Raw genomic sequence first — 24044 nt, 5'->3', positions numbered from 1 at the left:
GGGACTAGGGGGAGCGTAGGGGGAGGAGGATGGCCAAGGAGCAGAGGTGAAGCTAAAGCTGAGATGGCACCAGGATATCAACCTGGGATGGGCTGTGGAATGGTAACAAATGAACTGGGTAGGTAGGGACAGGTCCCATGCAGTACCTCCTGCTTGTGTCTCGGCGTGGTTTCCTGCTCCGGCTAGCAGACGGGGGGAGGAGGGAAAGCAACCAGCAGGGTCAGTAGAGCCAGTGGATTAGAGACATCGAGACCAGCCCAGTCCAGCAGGTAGCCCAGAGCGCTCTCACCCAAGCAACAGAGGCCAGGGAAGCTGGGTGGCCCCCGGGTTGGGGGGCGCGCGGGGGTGGGGGGCAGTGAGTAGTTGGAAGGGGTGGAGTGTGAAGCAGGGAGGTGGCCCAGGGAGGTGATGACGGGGGCGGGAAGACTGGAGGCAAAGTGAGCAGTTACACTCAGCAGATGGAAGTGAGGGTTCTGGGTAGTCCTGCTTCTTGCAGTCAGCATATGTGTTCAGGGACCTGTGCTCCCAAGTGGGACTGCATGTTGGAAACACACTATACCCATGTGTGCACATGCCCGTTTGCATGTTGTTCAAAAATCTGGATACGTAACCCTGTGGGTGAGGGGTGTATATCTGTGAGTGAACGCATGCAAGTCTGAGGCCAAGTGTGCCTGCAGGAGTGTGTGCACAAGTATGTGGGAAATGGGGGTGGACAACAAGAGGGGGGCACACTGTGAGGGTCTGCAGAAACACCCCAGCATGCTCTGGGGGAAAAGAGGGCTGTGCAGATTCAAATTGTAGTCAAAGGGGCAAATTCAGAGTGGGCAAGAGTCCCCTAGGGTACAGAATGCCCTCTGGGAAAGCAAGGCAAAAGGAGGGGAGGGTGTATGGCGAGCAGCATGCTCCCCACACCTGGGCATGTGCAGGTATTGAGCATGGCCCAAGGGCAAGGCTCTGAGCTTGGTGCACCCCATAGCAAGGGTGCTCAGCCACAGCTGGGGGCACCTGAAGGCCAAGGCTAAAGACAGGATCAGCCTCCTGATCCCCAGGTCAGTGAGTATAAGAAAGTCAGACTCCTACCTTCAGCTCCTTGATCTTGGTGGGGGTCCTGACCTCTCCCTCCTCGGCCTCTGACTGCCGCCCCCCAGACTCGCCATCTTCCTCCCGTTTGTCACCATCAGGTCCTGCGTCGTGGTTCTCACTGACCGAGGCTGGGCGGGAGAACTCTGCTAAAGTGGGCAGAAACAGCCGGGCAGCCATGTGAGACATCTCCCAGGTGCACGCACGGACAGGGAGTCGGCCCTGCCACTTGCCCAACCACGCTTGGAGCGGAGCTGACACTTCCACACCCCAACACATTGGAGATAAGAAACCAGTGCCCAACTGGAGTGAAGCAGCCTTCCCAGTCACGTGGACTGCCTGCCAGTCCCCTCCTGGTTTCTATAGCACTAGAGCCCAGGTTCAAATCTCAAATCTATCTCTTCTTAGCTGTGTGACCTTGGGTAAGTTATACAATCTCTCTGGGCCTCCGTTTTCTCATCTATAAACAGCACCTACTTCAGACGACTGGGGGAGGAACAAGTAAGCTCATGTGTAGAAGTATTTAGAAGAGTGACTGCCACAGAGTGAGCCAATTCAATCAGTGTTGGCCCACAAATGTTGATTTTCTTGTTGTGGCATTTGTGGCAGAATGCTCACCTGACCATTACCTAACAACACACAGATATTGTGAGATTAGCTTTTACTAGTGAAAGCTAAAGTCCTGAGGTTTGCAAATAATGTAGCTTCTTTATAAATCAAAGAAAATTCAAGGGAACCCTTGCAGTAACATCTTTCTCACTTGGCTGGCATTCCAAGCACTTTGCTGAACAGGAGAGAAAAGGGTAGAATTACACCCTTTACTCCAGACACTGGGCATAACTCAGACTATGCCCATGGATTATGTCTTGGTGGGGGGAAAATGGCTGGAAAACAGTGAATGACCGGAGCACAGATCATCCTTGGAATTGGCCTAGATTAAAAAGGAGAGAATAATTATCCTTTCTATTTATATATATTTACTCTGCAAAGTGCCCATTCATGCACATTATTTCATTTGAGCCCACAGTGCTCTGTGCTGATGACTAGAATGGGAATTATTATCCTCATTTTACAGAGACTCTGAGACCTTTCAGTGAATCAGGAGAAGAACCCAGGCCTACTGGCTTAGAGTCCAGGCTTCCGGCCCCCTCTGGATGAGCATCGTCAAATCTGGGCCAATCTTTGCTGCCTTGCACAATCTGGGCTTCATTTCGCCCCTGGCATAGTAATGATAGCTGCAGGGGAGGATAGAGAGACAGTATGGGCTCTCCTTTCTTTTTGCATAAAACTTAGCTCTCAGTCCTGTGACCATTCAAGAATAAGGAGCTTCCTCAGTTCCAAATGGACCCTTGCAAAACTGCATGTCCTTCAAAAATGGCCAGGGAGTTCTGGAACAGGTCTCACCTTCATACTGCAGGAAAAGTATTAGACTGTCTGATCACCTGGAAAACTCCTAGGTATCCTTCAAAACCCTGCCCAGTTGTCACCCTCTCTGCAAAGCCCTTTCTGCTCCTCCTAGACAGAATTAATCCCTCTCTCCTTAAGGCTACTCTGTATTCTGTACTTCTTCCATTGTTTGAATCACACTGAATGCTTATAAACCTACTATTCTAGGAGCTCCTCAAAGGAAAGGGCCAGACTTGTTCTAAGACTCAGAAAATATCTGTCAAGTGGGACTAACTTGCCGAGAGTCCTGCCCCAGTGTGTTTTGGGAATAGCCATTATTTCCCCCACTCAAGTCCCCACCTCCTACCTTTAAACCATCCTCTACAAATCTAAAAGCAATAATAATAATTTATTACTGCTACAATAAACAATAACTTGTTATTGGGTATTATTTATTACCTTCCTAATATGTGCCAGGAATTGTTTCGGGTGTTGCAGAGGCATTATCTCATAACATAGCGAAGTAAATAATCTTTATTTTGTAGAAGAGGAAATAGGCACAGGGAGTTAAGTTGCTCAAGGCCTCCCAACCGTTCATTCAGATGTTTATGAGCCACATCCTGTGTCCACAGAGCAGCTGGTGAGAGTCAAGGCTGAGATTTGAACTCAGATCTGCCAAACTCTGAATCTCCCCAGTGCCTTTATCCCATGTGGCTTCTGAATCTCCCCTATAAACTCCAGTGTGCATACTGGGGGGAGTCAGGGCCCTGAGGGATGCCAAGTGAGTATGTCTGGGCCAGGGCCTGGGAATCTGCATGCTTAGCGGACTCAGTGATTCTGATGCAGGTGGTCTACAACCACATTTTGAGAAGCCCTGGTCTGCTTGATAGAGGACAATGTAGGGCCAATTCTTGTTGATATTAAGGGCACCTGTCAGCCCAACAGAGAGCGCCATGTGGTTAGTGTCAATCAGTTCAATGGAACCAAAAGAATGACTGGGAACAACCGCTCTGCCTCCAGTCAGGTAAGGCATCACCAACTCCACATTGCAGTCATAATACATCATTCTCCCGGTATGATGACAACCCAAGAATCACTAAGCATCTTAGGCAGGGGGCCCAGAAAAACCATATGGCTAAGCCTGGGACTCCAAAAGGCTCACAGAAGTCCCAGGAAGTCTAGGAGGGGCAACGTCACCTCCCAGCGATAGTGAGGCCATAGGTTGTGGCTAATCCACTGAGAGCTGCCCAGGTGCAGTGGTGCTCTTGGGCCACCATGCCCAGTGCAAGTCAATCTGTGATGTGTCTACCACCGTCACTGCTCATTCTGCACCTGGCACGCCCACCTCCTTCCCTCTGAACACCACTCTTCTCCCACCGCCAATTACCTCCATCAAGGCTGCGGGACATGGTGTACCGTTTGCTGGAGGAACGCTCGAAGAAGGGAGCGGGCCGGTCGATGAGGGCGCTGGCCTGGCGGGTCTGTGCCTGGGTCCTCCCACTATACCGGAACTTGGAGCCCATCACCAGGAAGCCCTTGGGTGGGGGTTCAGGGGATACGAGCCTGCAGTGGAGGGATGGAGGTGAGGAGGGGGGATCATACCTGCATTGCCAGGTCCAAGGCTGGACCACAGCTGGCCTTTCATCCCACTGTCCCACCAGCTACACTCTGTGGTCCAGGAGGGGAGAGACTTGGGGAAAGAGGAGGGAGGTCTTTCCTATGGTCCTTACTACCTTCTCCCGCTCTGCCCTCAAAAACACAGACATCACCCACACATACATCACAGCCTCTGTCTCATCCCCAGTTACCCCATCCCCAGGTCTGGCTCACCGGAAGAACGTGTGGTGCTCAATGCAGACCTTCCACAGTCTCTTGGCTGACCGGTGGTTTGGAAGCTTAAAGCCAATTGTGCTCTCGAACTGCTCATACTGCAAAACCAAGGAGGGTGGGTAAGAAGCAAGACCTGGGCCCCTCTCCATCAGTCCATCCTTTTGAACCTCTTTTCAGCATGCGTGACTCTGGCCTGTTCTTTTATTTATTCACTAGAGGCCCGGTGCACAAAATTTGTACACTGGAGGAGGGGGTCCCTCAGCCCGGCCTGCGCCCTCTCACAGTCTGGGACCCCTCGGGGGATGTCTGCCTGCTGGCTTAGGCCCAATCAGGCCTAAGGTAGCAGTCAGACATCCCTCTCGCAGTCCAGGGCTCTCGCAGTCCAGGACCCCTCATTCCATACTGCTCGCCTGCAGTGGAGGTAGGAGAGGTTCCCGCCACCACCGCTGCACTCACCAGCTGTGAGCCTGGCTTCTGGCTGAGCAGTGTTCCCCCTGTGGGAGTGCACTGACCACCAGGAGGCAGCTCCTGCGTTGAACGTCTGCCCCCTGGTGGTAAGTGCACGTCATAGTGACCGGTTGTTCTGCCGTTCAGTCGATTTGCATATTAGGGTTTTATTATATAGGATTGGTTTACTCAATAATGTGAACTGAGCCCTTACTCTGTAATCAGTCTAAAGCAAGAGAGACACCATGGTGATCAAGACAGAAGATTCAGCCCTAGCTGGTTTGGCTCAGTGGATAGAGCATCAGCCTGCAGACTGAAGGGTCCCAGGTTCAATTCCTGCCAAGGGCACATGCCCTGGTTGTGGGCTCGGTCCCCAGTAGGGGGCGTGCAGGAGGCAGCCGATCAATGATTCTCTCTCATCATTGATGTTTCTATCTCTCTCTCCCTCTCCCTTCCTCTCTGAAATCAATAAAGAAATATATATATATTTTTAAAAGACAGAAGGTTCAGGGGGGAGGGGGCTTTGATCATAAATAAGTAAACAAGATCATTTCAGATACTGAAGGGACTGGACAGAGATGTGTGATGTGACAGAATACCTGTGTAGGTGCAGGGGTGGGTACTATTTTAGAAAGGTGATCTTTGAGCAGAGATCTGAAGGATGGGGAAGGAACCAGCTATCTGAGAGGGTGGGGAAGAGGATTTCAGGTGGAGGATGATCAAAAGCAAAGGGCTCGTGGCGGGAAGAGCTTGCTTATTCGAGGATTTCAGAGAAGGCCAAAGGGGCCGGAGTGCAGTGGGCAGGGGGCAATGTGGGAGAGGCAGGTGGCCACAGACAGAGTGTGGGCTTTAGGCCAAAAGCTAAAAAGAAAGCTCTTGAAACATTTAAGCAAGGACTGGGAATAAGGGTGAGCTTCACATGCTATGATGGAAGGGGCTTCCAAGCTCTCTTCAGCGGCTATGAAGAAAACGGCCTGGAGTGACAGTGGGGGCAGGGGAACGAGAAGGATGTGGTGGAGACGAAGATGAGAGATGATGGCTGCTGGTAGCTGGTGCAGTGGGGAGGCAAGAAGCAAATGGGTTCGCATTTATTCTAGGGTGAGCTGTGGAGGCTGGATGAATACATGTTTGCATGTGTGTGGTTGTGTGTCTATATGTACCTTAGTATGTGTATGTACTTGCAAATACAGGGACATGGACATGTATACCGAGTATATATGATTACCTTTACATGTGTGCTCGTGCATGTGCTCGTGTGTGTGTGTGTGTGTGTGTGTGTGTGTGTGACATACCTAAGGTATGAAGTGTCTGAAAAAAGCCCCAGCGGAAGATGGATCTCTCCATACCCAGCACCCCAGCACCACCATCCATGTATCCTGAGTAGGAAAAATCCAGGCCCAGCTACCAGATCCTCTCCATTCTAGTCAATTCGGTGAGGAGGAGGGATTCCCAAGCAGGCTCACCTCCCCAGGCCGGATCTTGATGTAGAAGTTACTCCTCTTGTAGGAGATCTTGAGAATCTTGGGCCAAGCGAAGCGGTTGATCCTCAGTCGGTCCCGGTAGATGAGCAGGCCATTGGCACAGACTCCTAACATAATGTCAATGCCCTCAGAGTCCTGCGCGAGAAGGGACCATGGAACAGCAGGCCTGGCGCCCACTCCTGTGGCAGCCTGCCCCCGACCCCAAGTCCCTCCTGAGCTCTACTTATAAACGAGCCCAAGGAGCAGGTGGACTTGGAGGCTCCGTGCTGGCATCCCCTGGCCATCCCTCACACAGTCACTCAACCATTCCCTCCTTCATTTTGTCATTTATCCACCCACTCACTTGTTCTATTATTTTCTTGGTTAATCACTTATTCATCCAGCAAACACTTAATGGTACATATTTGGTGCCAGGCCATGGGCTACACGCTAGGGATACAGAAATAAATTAAGGCCCTGTATTTCCCTCACAATGCTCCCAATCTAGTGGTGGCACAAACAGGTTCAAAAATAAATATAATATAAGGAGAAAATGATAAGGGTCGTGGGAGAATAAAGGGTTATGAAACTTTGAGGCTTCAGGTGGGCAGGAATGCAGGGTCTGGCACACCAAGCCCTCCAGAAGAACATCATAGTTCAATGGGGGGACCCCCAGAGGCTAGGGGGAGCTGGGACCCAATGGTACCTTGGCATGGTGCAGGTCTACTCCGTACATGGAAAGCTTCTTGGCGTTCTCCAGGAAGTGGATTTCTGCTTCTCCTGGGGTCATGCCCCTAATGGAAAGAAAGGGACCACAGGTGGCCAGGGGAAAGGCCCGCCTGAGTCCTGCTGCCTGAGGTGGCCACAGTCAGACCTGTGATTCTAGGAAGGCAAATGTTCTGGAGTGGGTGTGTGGCTAGACCTCCCCTCTGCTCTCAGTGCAGGATGGTGCACCCCAGGCCCCTCTTCAGTCCCCCCAACCCCCATCTCCTGCCAAAGCTCAAGTCCAATCTTGTTTCCTCCAGGAAGCATTCAAGGGCTGGGCCGGGAGTCAGGATTTTTGTCTCATTCTGCCACTGCGTGAAGTGTGAGCCACAAGTCCTGCTTCTCCATGACCGTGAAGACACCGTGGAAGGCTGTCCATTATAATCACCCAGGGACTCGGGAATCACTGCCCCCATAAGGTATTTATCTTATATACAGGATTTGGAGTCAAAAAGCCCTGATTATGAGCCCTGATTATAACATTTAGTGAGTAGGAGCCATGTATTATGCCTTCCTGACATCTCATAGTATCTTTCACAATGCTAAATATATAGTAAATATTCATTAAATTAAAATATATATATATATATATTTATCTTAGAACATTATATCAGAAACCACTTAACCTCCCCTGAGGAACAGGTGCCCTTTCTCCTTTCTGGAAAGAAGTTATACAAGTTCCTGCTTTGCTCTGACCGCCAGGAAACCATACATTTTACACTCAGTCACAGCTAACCTTTACTGAGGACTGCGTGCGGTTACTGTTCCAAGCATTGTGCATGTCTGAAGTTATTGAATCCTCAAAACCATTCTATAAATAGGTATTATCATTTTTCCCATTTTACAGATGAGGAAGCTGTGGCACAGAGAGGTTGAATAACTTGCCTAAGGACACACAGCTACTAAGTAGCAAAGTCAGGATTTGAATCCAGACAATGTGGGTCCAGAGTCTGTGTTCCTAACCATTACGTTTACATCTGTCTCACATCCTCTGCGCCTGTTTCCTCTGCTCGGGCCGCCTCGGTGAGGTACTGTGTGGAATACCTGGACAGCAGATGCCAATGTGCTCTCAGTCGAAAGAGCTGTAAAGGGATGGCCATCAGCATTTTCCCAGCCCATATCGATCTAAACTTCTTTCTCTCGATCACAGACAGACCTTGAAGATATTGCAGGTTCACTTCCAGGCCACCAGAATGAAACCAGTATCACAGGAAAGCAAGCCACGCAAACTTGTTGGGTTCCCAGTATGTTTATACTATACTGTAGTCTATTAAGTGTGCAATAGTATTGTGTATAAAAAACGGACATAGCTTAATTTTAAAATACTGTATTGCTAAAAAAAAATATTATCTGAGCCTTTAGCAACTGGTAATCTTTTTGCTGGTGGAGGGTCTTACCTTCAATTTATAAAAAACTCAGTATCTGTGAAACAAGGTATGCCTGTATTCTGACTCTTGCTGATCCCTAACACATCCCAATACCTACAACGGGAATGACAAAGAGATGGTAGGCAGGCCATCGCTCCCTATTCCCGAGCCAGGCAGACTCTGCTAACCCGCCATATGGTTTCAGTATCCTACGCAACACCATACAACAACAGCCATTGCTAACCAATCAGAGTTGTGTGCAAGTCTCAGAAAGACACATCTGCCACATCTGCATTCCACCACACCCCAGCAGGCTTTCTTCCCCACATACATGATCCCTCCATGTCTGGCCCTGGACCTCCTCTCCTGATGCAGCCCCAGGACACAACCCTCCTCACTCCCTCCACCCTTATTAGCAATGAGAAAACATCACCATACCCGCTCCCACAGGCACAGCACTGCACAGTTTGTAATGCACTTTCACATTGTCTACCACACCGGGTTCCCATAACAGTCCTGACCTGGAGCCCAAAGCACTTCCAACTTGACAGGACCCTAGAGACCATTCATTTTCAGGGGTTCCTCCCAGGGGATGGTACCACCCTCATAGTGGGCATTTGGAAATGGAAAGGAACATTTGGGCTGTACAATGACTGAGGGGTTGATAAGAGCGTTTAATAGCTGGGGCCCAGGGATGTCAAACATCTTCCAGAATGAATTCTCCTACTCCAAAGACCAAGAGTTGAGAAACGCTGATGATCTAGGTCTGTACAGATACAGGTGAAGAATGAGGTTGATAGGTTAAATAGCCAGCCCACACCCACACATCTAGCTGATCATCTAACTTCTGCACCAAGTGCTTTCCTCTGCACAACTATTCAAGCCCTCAAATCACAGAGAGCCTATGGTGGATCTTTACGATGCGCCACTTAGTCCTCCCAGCAGCCCTCCAAGGCAGGTTTCATTGGCGCCCACACTGAACGGATGAGGAGATTAAAGGGGGAAGTAAAATGACAAGGCTGAGATCCCCTTGTTGGAAAGTGGCAGAGCCAGCCGGTGAACCCGGGCAGTCCGGCTTTAGAGTGCAAGCTTTTGAACTTCATGCCACGATGAAGACATCAGGACACTTACTCAGGGACACATAATAGTTACCATTATCTCCAGTTGACAGATAAAGAAACTGATTCTCAGAAACCAAGGACGGGGAATCATCCCACTTATACAGGAGCTTAGAATCGGTGGTCCCAAGAGGTCATTTAAGGTTACGCAGCTCGTTACTATCATTCTCATTTGATGAGATGATTTGCCCTCAGATTTGCACCTCAAATTAGCAGCAGAGTCAGGTAGAGTACTTACAGCACTGCATCTGGGGGTGTAGCAGGGAAGGTTCTAGGAGCCAGGTCAGGCCCTGGGCGTAGGCCCTCTCACCTGTATGTCTTGTGCAGCTCCATGATCCTCTCCTCCAGCTCTCGGGTCTGGTTAGGGGCGAAGCGGAGCTCACTGACATAGTTGCCCACATGCTCCTCGGCATCATAGTCGCCCAGCTCAGCCTGCACGGCATAGGAGCCCAGCAGGGCATGCGTGACGAAGGAGCAGGGCAGCCGGCCTGTGATGATGTCTGCCCGCAGCTGCAGGCACAGGTAATATCTGGAGATAGGGGAGAGTGGGCATGGGCACGGTGCCTCTCCCTCCCGAGATGCCCACTGATCCGTCAGAACCAACCTCAGCACCCCTCAGCTCAGTAGGAAAGGAATGATCCTCGACACTAGCATTTCACGTGTTGATATTTTGGGTGTGTCCGATGAGATGGTTTTGTGCCATTTCATATTTTAAGCATTTTTGTTCACGTCTAAATTTGAAGGATTTTTCCTACTGTGAGAGCATTTTCAATTTCTAATTCATTTTCAAGCTCAATGGGACTACTTTGATCACTTTCTGAAAATGTAATGCATTTTTTGTTTATACAGTTAATGTATTTTTATTGTGGAAAAATACAGAGGTGACTCTAAACTTCCTCTTGATGTCCATTTTCAGAACCCCCCCTCCACCAGAGGTCACCCCTGTTATCTGTTGTGTTCTTGACTTTTTTCCTCCATAGATGTATAGAAGGGCAAGTGGTTTTATTCATGAGTGTTGTTAACATGTACGTAGTATCAAATGCTACATCTGATTCTACAATTTGCCTTACAGCCCTTCCCAGGTCGGCACATGAGACTTGACCTCATTCATTTTAACTCCTGCACAGCGCGTCCACAGCCCGGACAGACCCATTTGCCAATGTTTTCTCAACACTTTTTATTTTGCCTCTAGCGTTAAGTGAATGGTCTAAAAATAAATTGGTTTAAAAGAAACATTTCCAACCACTGGGCCATGATTTTTAATAATTTTTATGCACACTTGGATGCTTTTACAATTTTTAGAGCCATTTTTTATTGCTTTTTCAGTTATTGTGCATTAAAAAGAATGTTTCGGTCCAGTCTCCACCAGCAATGCCTACTTGCCCACTTTGCTATGTTTCACCATTTTTTCAATTGCCTGTTTTCTTTTAGGTGGCTTTTACTTAAAATAATTTTTACTGCTCATGATGTTATTTCGCAGTCTGAGCTGGAGCTCTGGCAGGAAGCACGTGCAGCCTCAGTGTGTGCTCAGGGCCAAGGCAGAGGCTCAGAACCAGCAGCAGCTCACACATCACAGGCAGCAAGTGTGGACAGATGGGCGTTCTGGTCAAGTCTAAGATTTCAAAAATCACTGCCAAGCACTCTGATCAATATTTCATTCCAATCCATTTGTCACTTTGACCAGTTTATTTTGGGACTGAATATTTTTTTACTAAATCACCCCATTCCCTGGGATCATCCAAGCTGGACAAGGCTAATTCCCTCGTGGGGTCACTGGAAGCCTGATGCCCGGGCGGGGACTGGCACAAAGAGGAGAGGCATCCGTGGGCGAGACCAGGGGATCGGGGCTGACCTGGTCTAAAGCTCTCCGCCCTCCTGGGAATGAAGTTCAGACACTGGTGCTCAATCTTGGCCCCAAGCCGGACCTTAGGGCTAATGAGCCCAAGGCCTCGGGCCAGATCTATTCCAGGGACAACTGTCTTATCTCTCAAGGCCAAAGTCAGCATCTTGACCTTGGCCCATTGCCTGGCAAACAGGCAGCCAACCTTATGAAAGAAGGACCCAATGGGAGGGAGGGGCTGATTCTATAGCCCTTCCCTGCTGTAGGAAAAACTCCAGCCCACATCTGATTGTCGGTGGGTCTGTAGGGCCCAGCACGTGGATGAGACTATCTCTTGGAAGAAGCTTAGATACAGGGAAGGCCTCTCACTGTTCTCATCTTGAAAGATGCTTTGCACCCCCTTTCAATCATCAAGCCACAATGAGACTATACATGCAATCCATGTGCACCCCTGCAGCCCAGGCTGCCTCCATGGGGGTTGTCACACGCTTCATTTGACCCCCACATGCCTGACATGTGCACAGAACAGCACACAGGACAAAACTCCCGCGTGGGAAGGCATCTGCATCTACTCCCTCTTTATCACCAAGGTCGAAAGCTGGTGGTCCACCCAGCACATCAGATCTTCAATGTGTTTGGCTGGTCCTACCCAAAGATGTCCCACACCATGTTTTAAAAAAACATTTGAATTCGTTTCCAACGTTTAAAAATTGTGATGTTTTTACTCTCAAATAGGGCCCAATTCTCATAAGGCCGTGATTGCCCAAGCTCAACAGCAACGGTCTTAGATGGCGCCTGTCCTCTTGGATTCACATTGGTCCCCGCGGCTCCCTGTGACTCCTCTCCCTCTGAAGGGAAGGGTCACCTGCCATTGACCATTATGTTTGCATCCCTTTCTCTTGCATTGAGTCATCTTCCTTTATGATGGTGTCTGCCTGGCCTAGATAGGCATCTGAGGTTGCAACTGCCATCACATACCACCCTGCGTCTCCCACGGCCAGCATGACTGCCACCTCCCTCCACAGCCCTCACCTTGTGATATCTTCTGTCAGCTGGGCAGGGTCAGGGGGGTAGAACTTGACTGTGAAGGCAAAATTCCAGGGGCTGCCTGAAAGAAGATGGGGCAGAGATCAGAGAGGCACCATTACCCAGTGAGTGGCCCAGACAAACCATCCTATCAGCAATTTTCAAAGTCTTCTCATATGTATAATCTCAGGACAATCTAATCAGAGAATCTGGAACACTGTTCCCACTTGACAGATGAGAAGACTGAGGCCCATGTTAAGAGACTTATTGTTAACTAGCAGTGGGAAGAAAGGCAGAAAGAAAGAACACCAGTTGTGCACCCCATTAATTATTTTACAAACATTGCTTCATTATATCTTGCAACAACCCTATGAGTAAGTCCGATGATGGTCCCCATTTTGCAAATGAGGACACTGAGGCTCGGGTAGTAAAGTTGTCAGCCCCAGGTCACCCAGTGAGGAAGGACGATGCTGGGTTTCAGACCAGGCCCACCTGGCTCCAGAGCTCGTGCCCCTTCCTTTTCAGGAAAGTCTAGTTGACAGGACGTTAATGGGAAGAAAAGAAGTCTAAAAGCACCACATTAAACAGGTTTTCTAACTTTAGACTTCTCAGAGCCCTCACTCTGCCATTATAAATGGTACCTCTCTAGAAGAGACAAGCATTCAAGACTTCCCAAAACTTATCTGACCTGCTGTATCCATTTTTCATAAGGCAGATTAATGTTCCCTGAAACACACTGGAAAACTCTGCCCTATCTCACTTTAACTCTATCTCAAATGACAGAAATGGATTATAAACAAGACCTAAAAGGCAAATATGATGGGCTAAAAGTAACAAAGGTCATTTCACAGGGATAAATGTTAACCTCCGCATTTAGATATGAAAAATTAATGGTACATCTATAGAAGGCAGACAGAAATAAAGGCTGAGGTTTTAGCTGGAAACTAGCTCAGTAAGCCAATGGAAGGGATGACCACATAAGAAAGGAAGAGAGGTTGGTGGTGGAGGGGCGGGGGCAGGAGGGAGAGGGGATGGGGAAAGAAACAGAGAGGAGGTGTTGATGAAAGGCTACAATCCAGAACAATGGTTAGACCACCCCTGTGACATTTGGGGCTCCATGCTCTAAAAAGGCCCCTGACAAAGTGAGAAAGTGAGGCCCATCCAGGACAGGGCAGCAGTCATGACGGCTGGAGGCCATGCTGTCACTACCATCCTCATCATCTTCACCACATAGCTGTCATGTCTCCAACACTTACTAAGCTCTGGTCACTTGGTTTGCTACATGTTAACAGGCATGTATAGGAGTTTAATCTTCATAATGATCCTGAGGTTGACTTTCCTTCCTATAGATGAAGATTTTGAGAGGTGTGCTCGCTTCGGCAGCACATACACTAAAGATTTTGAGAGGTTAAGTAACTCTCCCAGGGTCACTCAGCTGGTCAGCAGTAGAAAAAAGAGGTCTAGCCCGGCTGGTGTGGCTCAGTGGTTGAGCGTTGACTCATGTCACAGGTTCGATTCCCAGTCAGGGCACATGCCCGGGTTGCGGGTTTGATCCCCAGCAGGGGGCCCGCAGGAAGTAGCCAATCAATATTGATGTTTTTCTCTCATCGATGTTTCTATCTCTCTCTCTCTCTCTAAAAATCAATAAAAATGTTTTTAAAAGAAGAAAACAGGGGTCTAACCTTGGGTCATCTGACCTCAGAATCCAGGCTCCTGACCACAGCTGACTCCTTGGAAAAAGAATACTCAAGGGGAGCCCTGGCCAGAGTGGCTCAATTGGATGGGCATCATCCCAGGCATGGAAAGGTTGTCAGTTCAATTCCTGTTCAAGGCACATGCCCAGGTTGCAGACTCAATCCCCAGTGCAGGAAGCAGCTAATTGATGTTTCTCTCTCTCTCACTGATGTTTCTCTCTCTCTCTCTCTCCCTCTCCTTTTCTCTCTCTCTCTAAAAATCAATTAAAAAAATTTTTTTAAAAAAAAAATAAAGGAAGAAAGAAGCCTTAGGGGGAAATAATCCCAGTCTCAGAAATAATAATGATAATAATAACTAATACATACATACTGGACGCTACTTGTGCAGGTACCATTTAAGGTGTTATGTACCTAATAACTCATTTAATCCTCACAACAACCCTAAAGGTACATACTATTATCATTCCCACTTTACAGATAAGGAAACAGACACAAAACAATACAAGAAGTAGTGATGGAGTCAGAAATCAAATCCAGGCAGTCTAGCCTCATTCTCTCTTCTTTTAAGTACCACACCACAATGCCTCAGAGAAGCCCCTGCTAGGTGGCAGGTACTGTCCACACATATGTTATTTAACTGTCACCTCCACCATGTGAGGTAGGAATCATTAATCTGCTTGCCAAGAGGAAGCAGGAGCCCAGAGGGCTGTAGGAGTTGCCCCCAGTGCCCTCGGTGATGGGCGCAGAGATTTGAGAGGAAATAGACCCAACTCCGAAGCCCAAGACAAGGACTTGTGCCACCTTCAGAAGGCTGGGAGGAGGAGGGCTGTCTTAAAGAAAGGGGGTAAAAAATTGCTCCCTGGGGTCCCAGAACACGGAACTAGAATGAATGGGTGGAAGTTACACGGGTAGGGCAGAGACCGTGGCTTTGCACAGGAGGCAGCACTGCCCCGATGACACCGATGACACGAGGGCACTGACTCCTGCCCGGGGGAGGGAGCTGAGACTCCACAAAGGCCAGCGCTTCTCTTTTCCAAGCTTTGGGTCCTTCTCACACACTGCTCCCTGTAGGTGCTCTGATTCCTTCAGGCAGGAGAGCCAGGCCGCCCAGCCAGGCTGGGGCTCCTGGGGACAGCCTGAGCCCAGGCCTAGGACCCAGCTCCAGAGGAGCATGCTCTGTCTGTGTGCCTCTCTCTTTGTCTACAACTGACAGAAGCTTACAGGAAGAATTCCTCAAGCCCCCTCCCACAGAGTCAGCTGGCATCCCTGGGCCCAGCTGCCCGCTGTCATAGCAACAGGCTCCGCTAGAGCTTTCTAGCCCAGGGACCAGAGAGTCTAAGCAAGGGGGAGGGTTGTCTAGGCTCTCGGTCTCTGCCTACTGCATGGCCCCTCTCTGAGGCCACCTACCTCCTCCTTCTGCCATTGGAGCCCTACCCCTCCCAACAGAAAGCACAGGTTGTCAGCCTGCTCGTCTCTCTTTGCCCCAGACCTTGAAAAGAGGGCAGGATGGTGTTGGGAGGCCAGGGCTCAAGACCTGGCTCAGCCAGTACCTTGCTCTGTGACCTTGAGCAAATAACTGCCTCTCTCTGGGCCTTAGTCACCCATTGTTAAGTACAGGAGATGGCCAAGATCAGGGAAGGGCCTAGACTTCTTCTGACATATTAACTCCTGTCAGTTGGCAGTGGCCATGAGTGCTGTGTGGGCAAGGATTCTGAGCTGAGTCAGGGGTCACTGATCACTGAAGCCTTCACCAGCCCTGGAGAGGAGGGGGGCTGTTTTCAGGTCATTATTTGCCCCCTGGTCCTAGATGACTCTGCAAGTCCCTTCAGTGCTGACATCCTGAGGGCATGTGTGATCCCTCTGCTAACCTACTGTGTGACTCTAGACCAGAGATTTTCTTCTTCTTTTTTAAAAAATATATCTTTATTGATTTCAGTGAGGAAGGGAGAGGGAGAGAGACAGCAACATTAATGATGAGAGAGAATATCGGCTGCCTCCTGCACGATCGGGGATCAAGCCCGCAATCCGGGCATGTGTCCTGAGCGGGAATCAAACCATGACCTCCTGGTTTGTAGTTCGACACTCAACCACTGAGCCACCACAGCCAGGCTAGAACAGCAATTTTCAACTGGTATGCCACAGTAGGCACACTGTGTGCCATAGAAGATTTTAAAACATGCAATAACTAACTATTTAGTCATGGGCACTGACCTCTTTGCCCTTAGATTGTAAATTAAAAAATGACAACAGCAGCCTGCTGAGTGGCTTAGTTGGTTGGAGCATTGTCCCGTACACCAAAAGGTTGCAGGTTCGATTCCAGATCAGGGTACACACCTAGGTTTCAGGTTCAATCCCTGGTCAGGGTATGTACGGGAGGCAACTGATCTCTCTCTCTCTCTCTCTCAAATCAATAAACATATCTTTGGGTGAGGATTTTTTTTTTTAAAAAATGACAACAGCCAATACAAGAATAGTCACCTGGTGTGAATGAATCAAAATTATACCTATTTAACCAAACTGAGATCTGGCTGGTATGGCTCAATTGGTTGCACATCATCCTGTGCACCTAAAGGTTGCTGGATCAAATCCCACAGGGCACATACAGGGGTTGCGGGCTTGATCCCTGGCAGAAGGTGTGCAGGAGGCAGCCGATTGATGTTTCTCTCTCGCTCCCTCTCTCTTCCTCTCTCTCTAAAAATCAATGGGGGGTAAAAAAAACTAACCAAAATTATACCTATTTCTTTTTCAGATCAGCAAAATATATATTTTTTGGTGTGCCACAGAATTTTAGTAATTCGTTTATGTGTGCCATGCGATGAAAAGGATTGAAAATCGCTGCACAGGCATTTTTCTTATCCAGGCCTCAGGCTCCTCATCTATAAAACCACTAGAGGCCCGGTGCATGAAATTCGTGCACGGAGGGGAGTTGTCCCTCAGCCCAGCCTGTACCCTCTCCAATCTGGGACCCCTCGAGGGATGTCCAACTGCCCTCTCACAATACAGGACTGCTGGCTCCCAACTGCTTGCCTGCCTGCCTTCCTGATTGCCCCTAACCCGCTTCTGCCTGCCAGCCTGATCACCCCCTAACCACTCTGCTGCCAGCCTGTTTGCCCCCAACTTCCCTCCTCTGCCAGCCTGGTCACCCCTAACTGCCCTCTCCTGCAGGGCTGATCACCTCCAACTGCCCTCCCTTGCAGGCCTGGTCCTTCTCAACTGCCCTCCCTTGCAGGCTGGGTGCCTCCCAACTGCCCTCTCCTGCTGGCCATCTTGTGGTGGCCATATTGTGTCCACATGGGGACAGGATCTTTGATCACATGGGGGCAGCTATATTGTGTGTTGCAGTGATGATCAATCTGTATATTACTCTTTTATTAGATAGGATAGAGGCCTGGTACAGGGGTGGGGGCCAGCTGGTTTGCCCTGAAGGGTGTCCCGGATCAGGTGGGGGTTCCCTTGGGGTGTGGGGTGGCCTGAGCAAGGGGCCTGTGGTGGTTTGCAGGCCAGCCACACCCCCTGGCAACCCAAGTGGAGGCCCTGGTATCTGGAATTTATTTTCCTTCTACAATTGAAACTTCGTAGCCTGGAGCGGAGCCAAGCCTGGGGCTCCCTCCGCGGCCCGGCAGCCATTTCTGTTGGGGTTATAATTGAAACTTTGTTGCCTTAAGCGGGTGGGCCCAGCCAGGGTGTGCGGAAAGCTTTGCTTCCCCTGTTACCGGCGGCAACCCTGGCCTGCTCTCTCAAGCTCCATTCTGCCGCCATTTGTTTGAATTTGTTTACCTTCTATAATTGAAACTTTGTAGCTTGGGTGGAGGCTTAGGCCTGGCAAGGGCAGGCAGAAAGCTTGGCTTCCTCTGTTATCTAGGAAACCTTGCTCTCTGTGGCTGTAGCCATCTTGGTTTGGGTTAATTTGCATGCTTGCTCTGATTGGATGGTGGGCGTGGCTTGTGGGTGTGGCTTGTTGGTGTGTCAGAGGTATGGTCAATTTGCATATTTGTCTATTATTAGGTAGGATGCCCTGTCTTGCCCAAGATCTTCCACGTGGAGATGAACTCAAGAATCTGAATACACTTCCCAAAGTAGGACAGAGCAGCACAACTGAGGCCCCCGCTGCCTGGAGCCCCTGCCCGCCCTTCCACCGCATTCCCAACCACAGCCGGCCACTCACTCCGGATCTGCTTCTTGATTTCCTTGGAGGGGTCCAGCCAGTTCTGCAAGAGAAGATAGAGTTCTTTAGAGGGAAGATAAAGAAGAGGACCCAGACAGGCCCTGGAGAGAGCAACATCCTGCAATAGCTCCCCCGACAGACCCTGGCGAGAGCACCCTTCCCTGGCTGAGCTTTCTGGGCCCTTTTCCTTGGGACTGGGAGGTGAGGGAATAAGGCCTGGATTCACCACAGAGCTTGGGACTCAGGGCTCTGGGGTGGCATTGCCCTGAGGCAGCACAGTGAACAGGTAATACAGCTGCGGTGAGACTGGTGGAAGGAGGAAACTAGGAGCCTCCCTAGAGTGGGGGAAGTGCCTCAGTTCCCCCAGGAAGCCATGGCTGGTTCTCCAGATACCCATCTGGGGAGCCATTCAGGTCCCCAAGAAAGGACTGGGGGATGGAGTGGACACAGAGAACAGAAAGTGCCTAATGAAGATCTGATGGAACCCAGGGGATACCACCAGGACTATGGGGGCCGTAGGGAAGAAGTCTCCCCCACAGCAGGCCTCCCCTGCCAGCCCTGCTCCCCAGCCCAGGTACCTTCTGGCTGTCAGCATCACAGAAGGTCAGGCCAAAGTAGTCCTTCTCCAGGAGGTTGAGGTGCTCACAGACCAGGTCAAACAGCACCTGGCCCCGGCCATGTTTCTGAAGCAGAGAGCAAAGCTGCTGTGAGGCCAGAATCACCTCTAGGTGGGGCAGGGGGGTGCCTCTGACTCCACCAGAACAACGAGCAAACCCCCAAGAGCCTTTCCGCATCTGGAGAGAGGTTAGCACTCCTGCCACCCACCTGGCTCTGAACCTAACGCCCAGGTCATCAAGTGCCTTCTTCCAAGCCTTCCCAGACCTTAGACCTGCTCAGGGGGTGGGGAGGGAGTTGGGAGTCGGGGGGGGGGAAGATTTCTCCTTCCTTAAAGGGATTAAGAGAAGGAGGCTAACTTGGACCCAAGGAACAGGAAACGAAAAGTCTAAGCTTTGGGTGTGAGAAGGAGAGAAGAGACACCTGAAATATGAGGGACATGGACAGTGGGTTAGGGGAGAGCCCAGGACTCAGGGTCACAGTGTGACTCACCCTCCCCAGGCCTTCCCCTTACACTAAGTCTGAGTGAAATCCTACCCGGGCAGCAAGTGAGGTTTTATAGGGGCTCATGGGGCCTAAATCAGCCTCAGCTAGAAGCAGCCTGATAGAGCCACCTTTCTATCCCACCCCCACACAACCAGGCTTGGTACCTCTCTGAATACCATCTGGGCCTGAGGATGCACAAGGACAAATCCCAGAACCTGGCTAGGTACCCTAAACCCACAGGGTGAGGATGAGTACCAATAAAGGGATTACAGGGCAGGGGGAGTGAGAAGCAGTTACTACTCAGAGAGGCAGGGACCTCCAGAGAGAGGGTGAGGCCCTGCAAGGTCTGGCTAGGTCATAGGGGCTGAGACCAGGCCTGACTATGGACAGCAGCTTCGGGAAGCCATGAGATTCCTGAGCCTGGAGGAGTGCTTCAGAGAGTGTGGACTGGCCTCAGCCAAACTCTACACTCGTCTAGGGCAGGATGAACTGCCTCTTGGGGCCAGGGTGGGTAAGAGAAAAGAGGTAGAAGATATCCCTTCATTTTGCCCAGAAGTAGGCCAGATGTTTATTCTGAAACCCTTCTATAGAAGAAATAAATATTAAAAAAAATAAAACAAAAACCCAACCCTGCAAAAAAAAGAGGGACCCAGCCTCCCAGGGCTCAGAAGTCAGTCATGTCCCTTAGGATCAGGGCAGGAGGGAGGAAGGGAGGTGGCTCCTGTAACTCCCAGCAGTTAGGCCACCCTCTGGACTCTCCATACGCATGCAGAGGGCCAGGAATGGTGCCTAGGCTAGGGAGGAATCTCTAAGGGGGCGAGTGACAGTTCGGAATTCAGGCAGGATTCTGAGCCTATATAGGAAAAGAGAGACGCTAAATGTGAGGCCAGAAGGGCTGACTCCAGAGAGGAGGTGTCTGCCCTGCCACCCAGTGTGGGACAGGACCATGCCACCGGGTTTCTACACGGCCTGGGGGAGTATGTCTTTCCAACGGGCCACCTCCCTGTGCCTGGGGGACACCCTTACCATGGAACCCTCAAGTGACCAGTTTGTCCTAGAGGTAGTATCCTGGGCAGGGGGGTTTCACAAGGGAGGACCCCCTCTCTCCACCCAATAAAAATGGTTCTAGTTGGAACAGTGTCTGCTGGGTCACACTGAAGAGACTGGGCTGCAGATCAGCCCTTGGATGGTGGCTCCTTGCCAAGGTACAGCCACCCTGAGAAACCTTTTCCTGGTGCCAGCCTGGTGCCTCGTCTAATTCTATTTGCAATCAAAACAGGCCTCTCCAGGCCTGGATGCCACCATCTGTACAAAGGGCTGGCCAGGTCATCTCTCTGGGACACTCGAGTCAGTCCAGGACTCCATGACGAATGGATGCCCTCTGTCTTGGCCCAGGCTGAGTGCACACAGAAGCCTGCTCTGCTCTGAGGCCAGCTGGCTGCGAACGGGGCATGTGGCACTGGGTGGTCCCTACCTCCACCTCACACTCATACTCAGAGGCATCGAGCAGAGTGACTCGGCAGATAGCACTCTTGTATTTCTTGGCAATCTTCTGGGGCGATTTCTGGGCCTTGCTGGGCGTGGTCCTCTCTGACAGGCCATCAGCCTCCCCGTTGTCCTTCTCCTCCATGTCTAGGCTCTGTAGGTCCAACCAGGAGAAGAGTTTGGTCAGCGAGCTTGAAGTCATAGCCTTTCACCCAAATGAGATGCAACAAGGAGGCAGCTGGGGCTATGATGGACCCCAAAATGAGAGCCACTGCCATCTAAGGTCCCTGGAGTGACCAGAGTCTGTGGTGGGTAGTGCAGGAGGAGAGCCAGAGCTTCCAGGTGGAACAGGGTGACTCAGGTGAGGGGGTCCACTGCTTTCCTGCAGGCTCCTGCTGCTGGGGCAGCCTCTGTCGGCGGGAGCATCCCACAAAACCACCCCCGGTGGCCAGAGCTGTCCTGTCTCCCCAGAATAGTACATGAGATATAAGAATATCTATCTGGTCTCCTCCTTCTTGGTTTGTCACTGGGTCTAGCCTGAGGTTTGGGACTTGTGGACTAATTTAAGGGAGGGAAGGGAGGTCTGAGCCCTGCCCTCTTGGCCTAACTCTACCACTGACACCCTCAATGACCTTGGCCAAGTCCCTGCCCTGTCTGGGCCTATCGTGATTTAAGGAAGGAATAGAGTCAATGACTAGGTGATTCCTTGAGTCCCTTGTAGCTTCAGGGTGATAAATTTGGGGCCACCCTGGGCTGGCAAAGCTAGAATGGACAGGCTCAGGGGGTAGGAAATGAGGTTGAAAGAACATGTGTTTTTGACATCAGATCTAGATTCAACTTCCACATCTGTCACTTTATAGCAATGTGACTTTAGCAACTCACCTTATCCTGCTGAGCCTCAATCTCCCCAAGCGTAAAATGGGGAAATTAATAGCTACTCTCTTAGGTATGGGAGAATTAAATATAAAAACGACACTGTGCTCAGCATGTAACTGGTCAGTAATAGATCTTCATTTCCTCCTCCCCTCCTTCCTAAGAACTTGCCCCAGAGGACAGGCTGGGCAGGAAGAGGGATGCCCATGCTCTCGGGCACACACCTGTTCAGCAGGCCGAGTGTCCTGCTGGGGCGGTTGCTTTTCATTGGAGTTGGCCTCCGGGTGGCCGTGGCCTGCAGGGGTCACTGGGGTGGTCACAGCAGCAGCGGCGGCGGCCCCAGGCTGCTGTGGGGCCTCTTCCTGAGCCTTCTTCACCTCAGAATCGGGGCCTGTCTCTGTTGTCATGGTGACCAGCACGCCTGCAATGGCATGAAGAAGAACATGTGACGGGGAAAGGGGCAGCGATAGTGTGACAGAACAGAGCAAGAGGGGCAGGAACCACACGCAGAGAGAGACAGATGGAGACAAATGGATAAAGAGCCACAGAGAGAGGGAGGAAAGGAGGGAGGGACAGGAAGTAGGGATGGGGAGAGAGTCATGAGAAGTGAGGGGTTGGTGGGGACAACCGAGGTCACAGACTCCTCCCTCCCAACCTTGGGTACAAATAGCTCCTCAGGGACTCTAATATCTTGTCCCAGGTCTGGAATGTGGACCCTTCCTAGGGACTATGTGAGTCTCTCTAGGGAGCCCCACTCTGCCCAGATCCTAAGGCAGGACCTCAGCTAGGCTGTCTGTCCAACAAGAGCAGGCTGAGCACCCCACTAAGCTACTGGCACACAGTAACCCCTCACTAAAGGCTGGATAAACTGAACTCAATCAAAAGAGCCCTAGGCTCCAGACCCTCCCAGCACTGACAGTGGGCAAGGCTCTTCATGCCCCAAGCCTTGTCAATAATTCCTGCCCCGTTGACTTCACAGGGATGTTGTCAGGATGGATCCAAAGGGTCAGACAGAAAGGCATTCTTAACAAACGCACAGCCCTGCCCATGTAAGAGTCAGAAAAACTGGATTCAGGCCCAGGTTGGCCACAAATGGAGCATTCAGTTTACCTCTCTAGGACTCATCCAAAAAGCAAGGGACTTAGAGAAACTATCTATTATATAAATTATATATAAATTACCTATTCTTATCCTTTTCTTCTTGGAGCAAGACATGAGATTTTAGAGAATCAAGGACCTATTGCCCAGGTATTCTGTGAAATAAGCACACTGCAAGGACAGAAAAGGAGAGAGAATGGCATGGTCCCACTTTATATTTATAAAACAAAACAACACATCACTGCGTTTGTGTACTTGTAGTAAAAGATCGGAAAGGTCAATCAGCAAACTGTTGAGAGAGGTTAATAATTTTAAATATACTTTTTTTTTAAAAAAACTCACAAGTTGGGTGTTTTGAGGAAGTACCTATTCTGACCCCAACAGTGGATTCTCAAAGAAAAGTTTGGAACTAAAACCAGGGAACAGAGATATGGGCAGGAACCCTCATCCCTGATGTACAGCCTTCCTCCAAATACACCTGACACCTATGTGACACCTAGTGCCAACTCTGTGCCAGGATATAAATGAGAAAGAGCAAGACTTAGACCTGGCAAATCCCTCCCTGACCCCATCTACCAGGGGACGCCTCTGATGGACAGACAGGCAGACAGGTATTGGATCCACCCTAGGGTTCCTCCCTGACCCCATCCACTTTGAGAGGCCCCTGATGAGCAGGCAGACAGACAGACAGACACTGGACCTACCCTTCAACATCACAGCTACCTCCAGGGACACATACCCCTGCCCCACACTTGCTTTTTGCTTTTCAGTTTCTCTCCTTGCATTCCTGTGGGGCACCAGCCCGGCCCAAACCAAAGGGCACTGGACAGAAAGGCAGGACCCCTGAGCGCCCCACTAGGCCACGCAGGAGCTCTGGGGCCCCGGACAGATCACAAACATCCTCAAACCCCAACGAATTGGTAATGAATAAAAAGCTTTGTAAGCTGGAGCTCGGAGCACAAAATGAGAGGGTTTGTTGTTACTGATGCTGCTAATAAAGTGGAAGATGAGGAGGAAGAGAAGGCCTTGGTCCACAATGCCTCATCCTCGCCTCGAGATGCTTCCCACTTACATCATTACCCGGGGCTTTACAGGATCACTTAAAGCCGTAGTAAAATAAAGGCTCTCTGTCGCTTGGGTGACACCAAGTGCTGACTGTGCAGGACACAAAGCAACAAGAGCTGCTCCGGGGAGCTCACCGCCCAAACAGACCTGCCCGCCTGGCTCGGCATCTCAGCCTGCGCTGGAGGATGTCGGCCATTATGCTAGATAAGACCTAGAGGGAAAAACCCTCAACATAAATGCCTAC

At 50.4% G+C, this 24044-nt stretch overlaps 1 protein-coding gene across 11 annotated transcripts in view; it reads right to left on the bottom strand.

The window, feature by feature from the left end:
* EPB41L1 (erythrocyte membrane protein band 4.1 like 1) overlaps window positions 1–24044 on the bottom strand; it is a 155557-nt gene that overhangs the window by 31523 nt on the left and 99990 nt on the right. For 9 of the 11 annotated variants that reach the window (XM_079783532.1, XM_079783530.1, XM_079783528.1 and 6 more), the window contains 11 exons: window positions 21862–22058; window positions 20754–20918; window positions 18757–18861; window positions 18179–18221; window positions 12326–12401; window positions 9764–9982; window positions 6910–6997; window positions 6207–6359; window positions 4297–4394; window positions 3854–4029; window positions 1081–1229 (listed from right to left, as the gene is read on the bottom strand). In XM_079783532.1, the coding sequence (XP_079639658.1) occupies window positions 1081–1229; window positions 3854–4029; window positions 4297–4394; window positions 6207–6359; window positions 6910–6997; window positions 9764–9982; window positions 12326–12401; window positions 18179–18221; window positions 18757–18861; window positions 20754–20918; window positions 21862–22044 (1455 nt within the window). In that variant the 5' untranslated portion in view covers window positions 22045–22058. The remainder of the gene's footprint in view (window positions 1–1080; window positions 1230–3853; window positions 4030–4296; window positions 4395–6206; window positions 6360–6909; window positions 6998–9763; window positions 9983–12325; window positions 12402–18178; window positions 18222–18756; window positions 18862–20753; window positions 20919–21861; window positions 22059–24044) is intronic. The other 2 variants (XM_079783534.1, XM_079783527.1) reach the window with 1 other exon arrangement.

The sequence above is a fragment of the Cnephaeus nilssonii genome, assembly GCF_951640355.1.
Source record: "Cnephaeus nilssonii genome assembly, chromosome: 11".
NCBI lineage: Eukaryota > Metazoa > Chordata > Mammalia > Chiroptera > Vespertilionidae > Cnephaeus > Cnephaeus nilssonii.
Note: the sequence above shows the minus strand (reverse complement) of the source record. Positions and strands in the feature narration are given on the sequence as shown.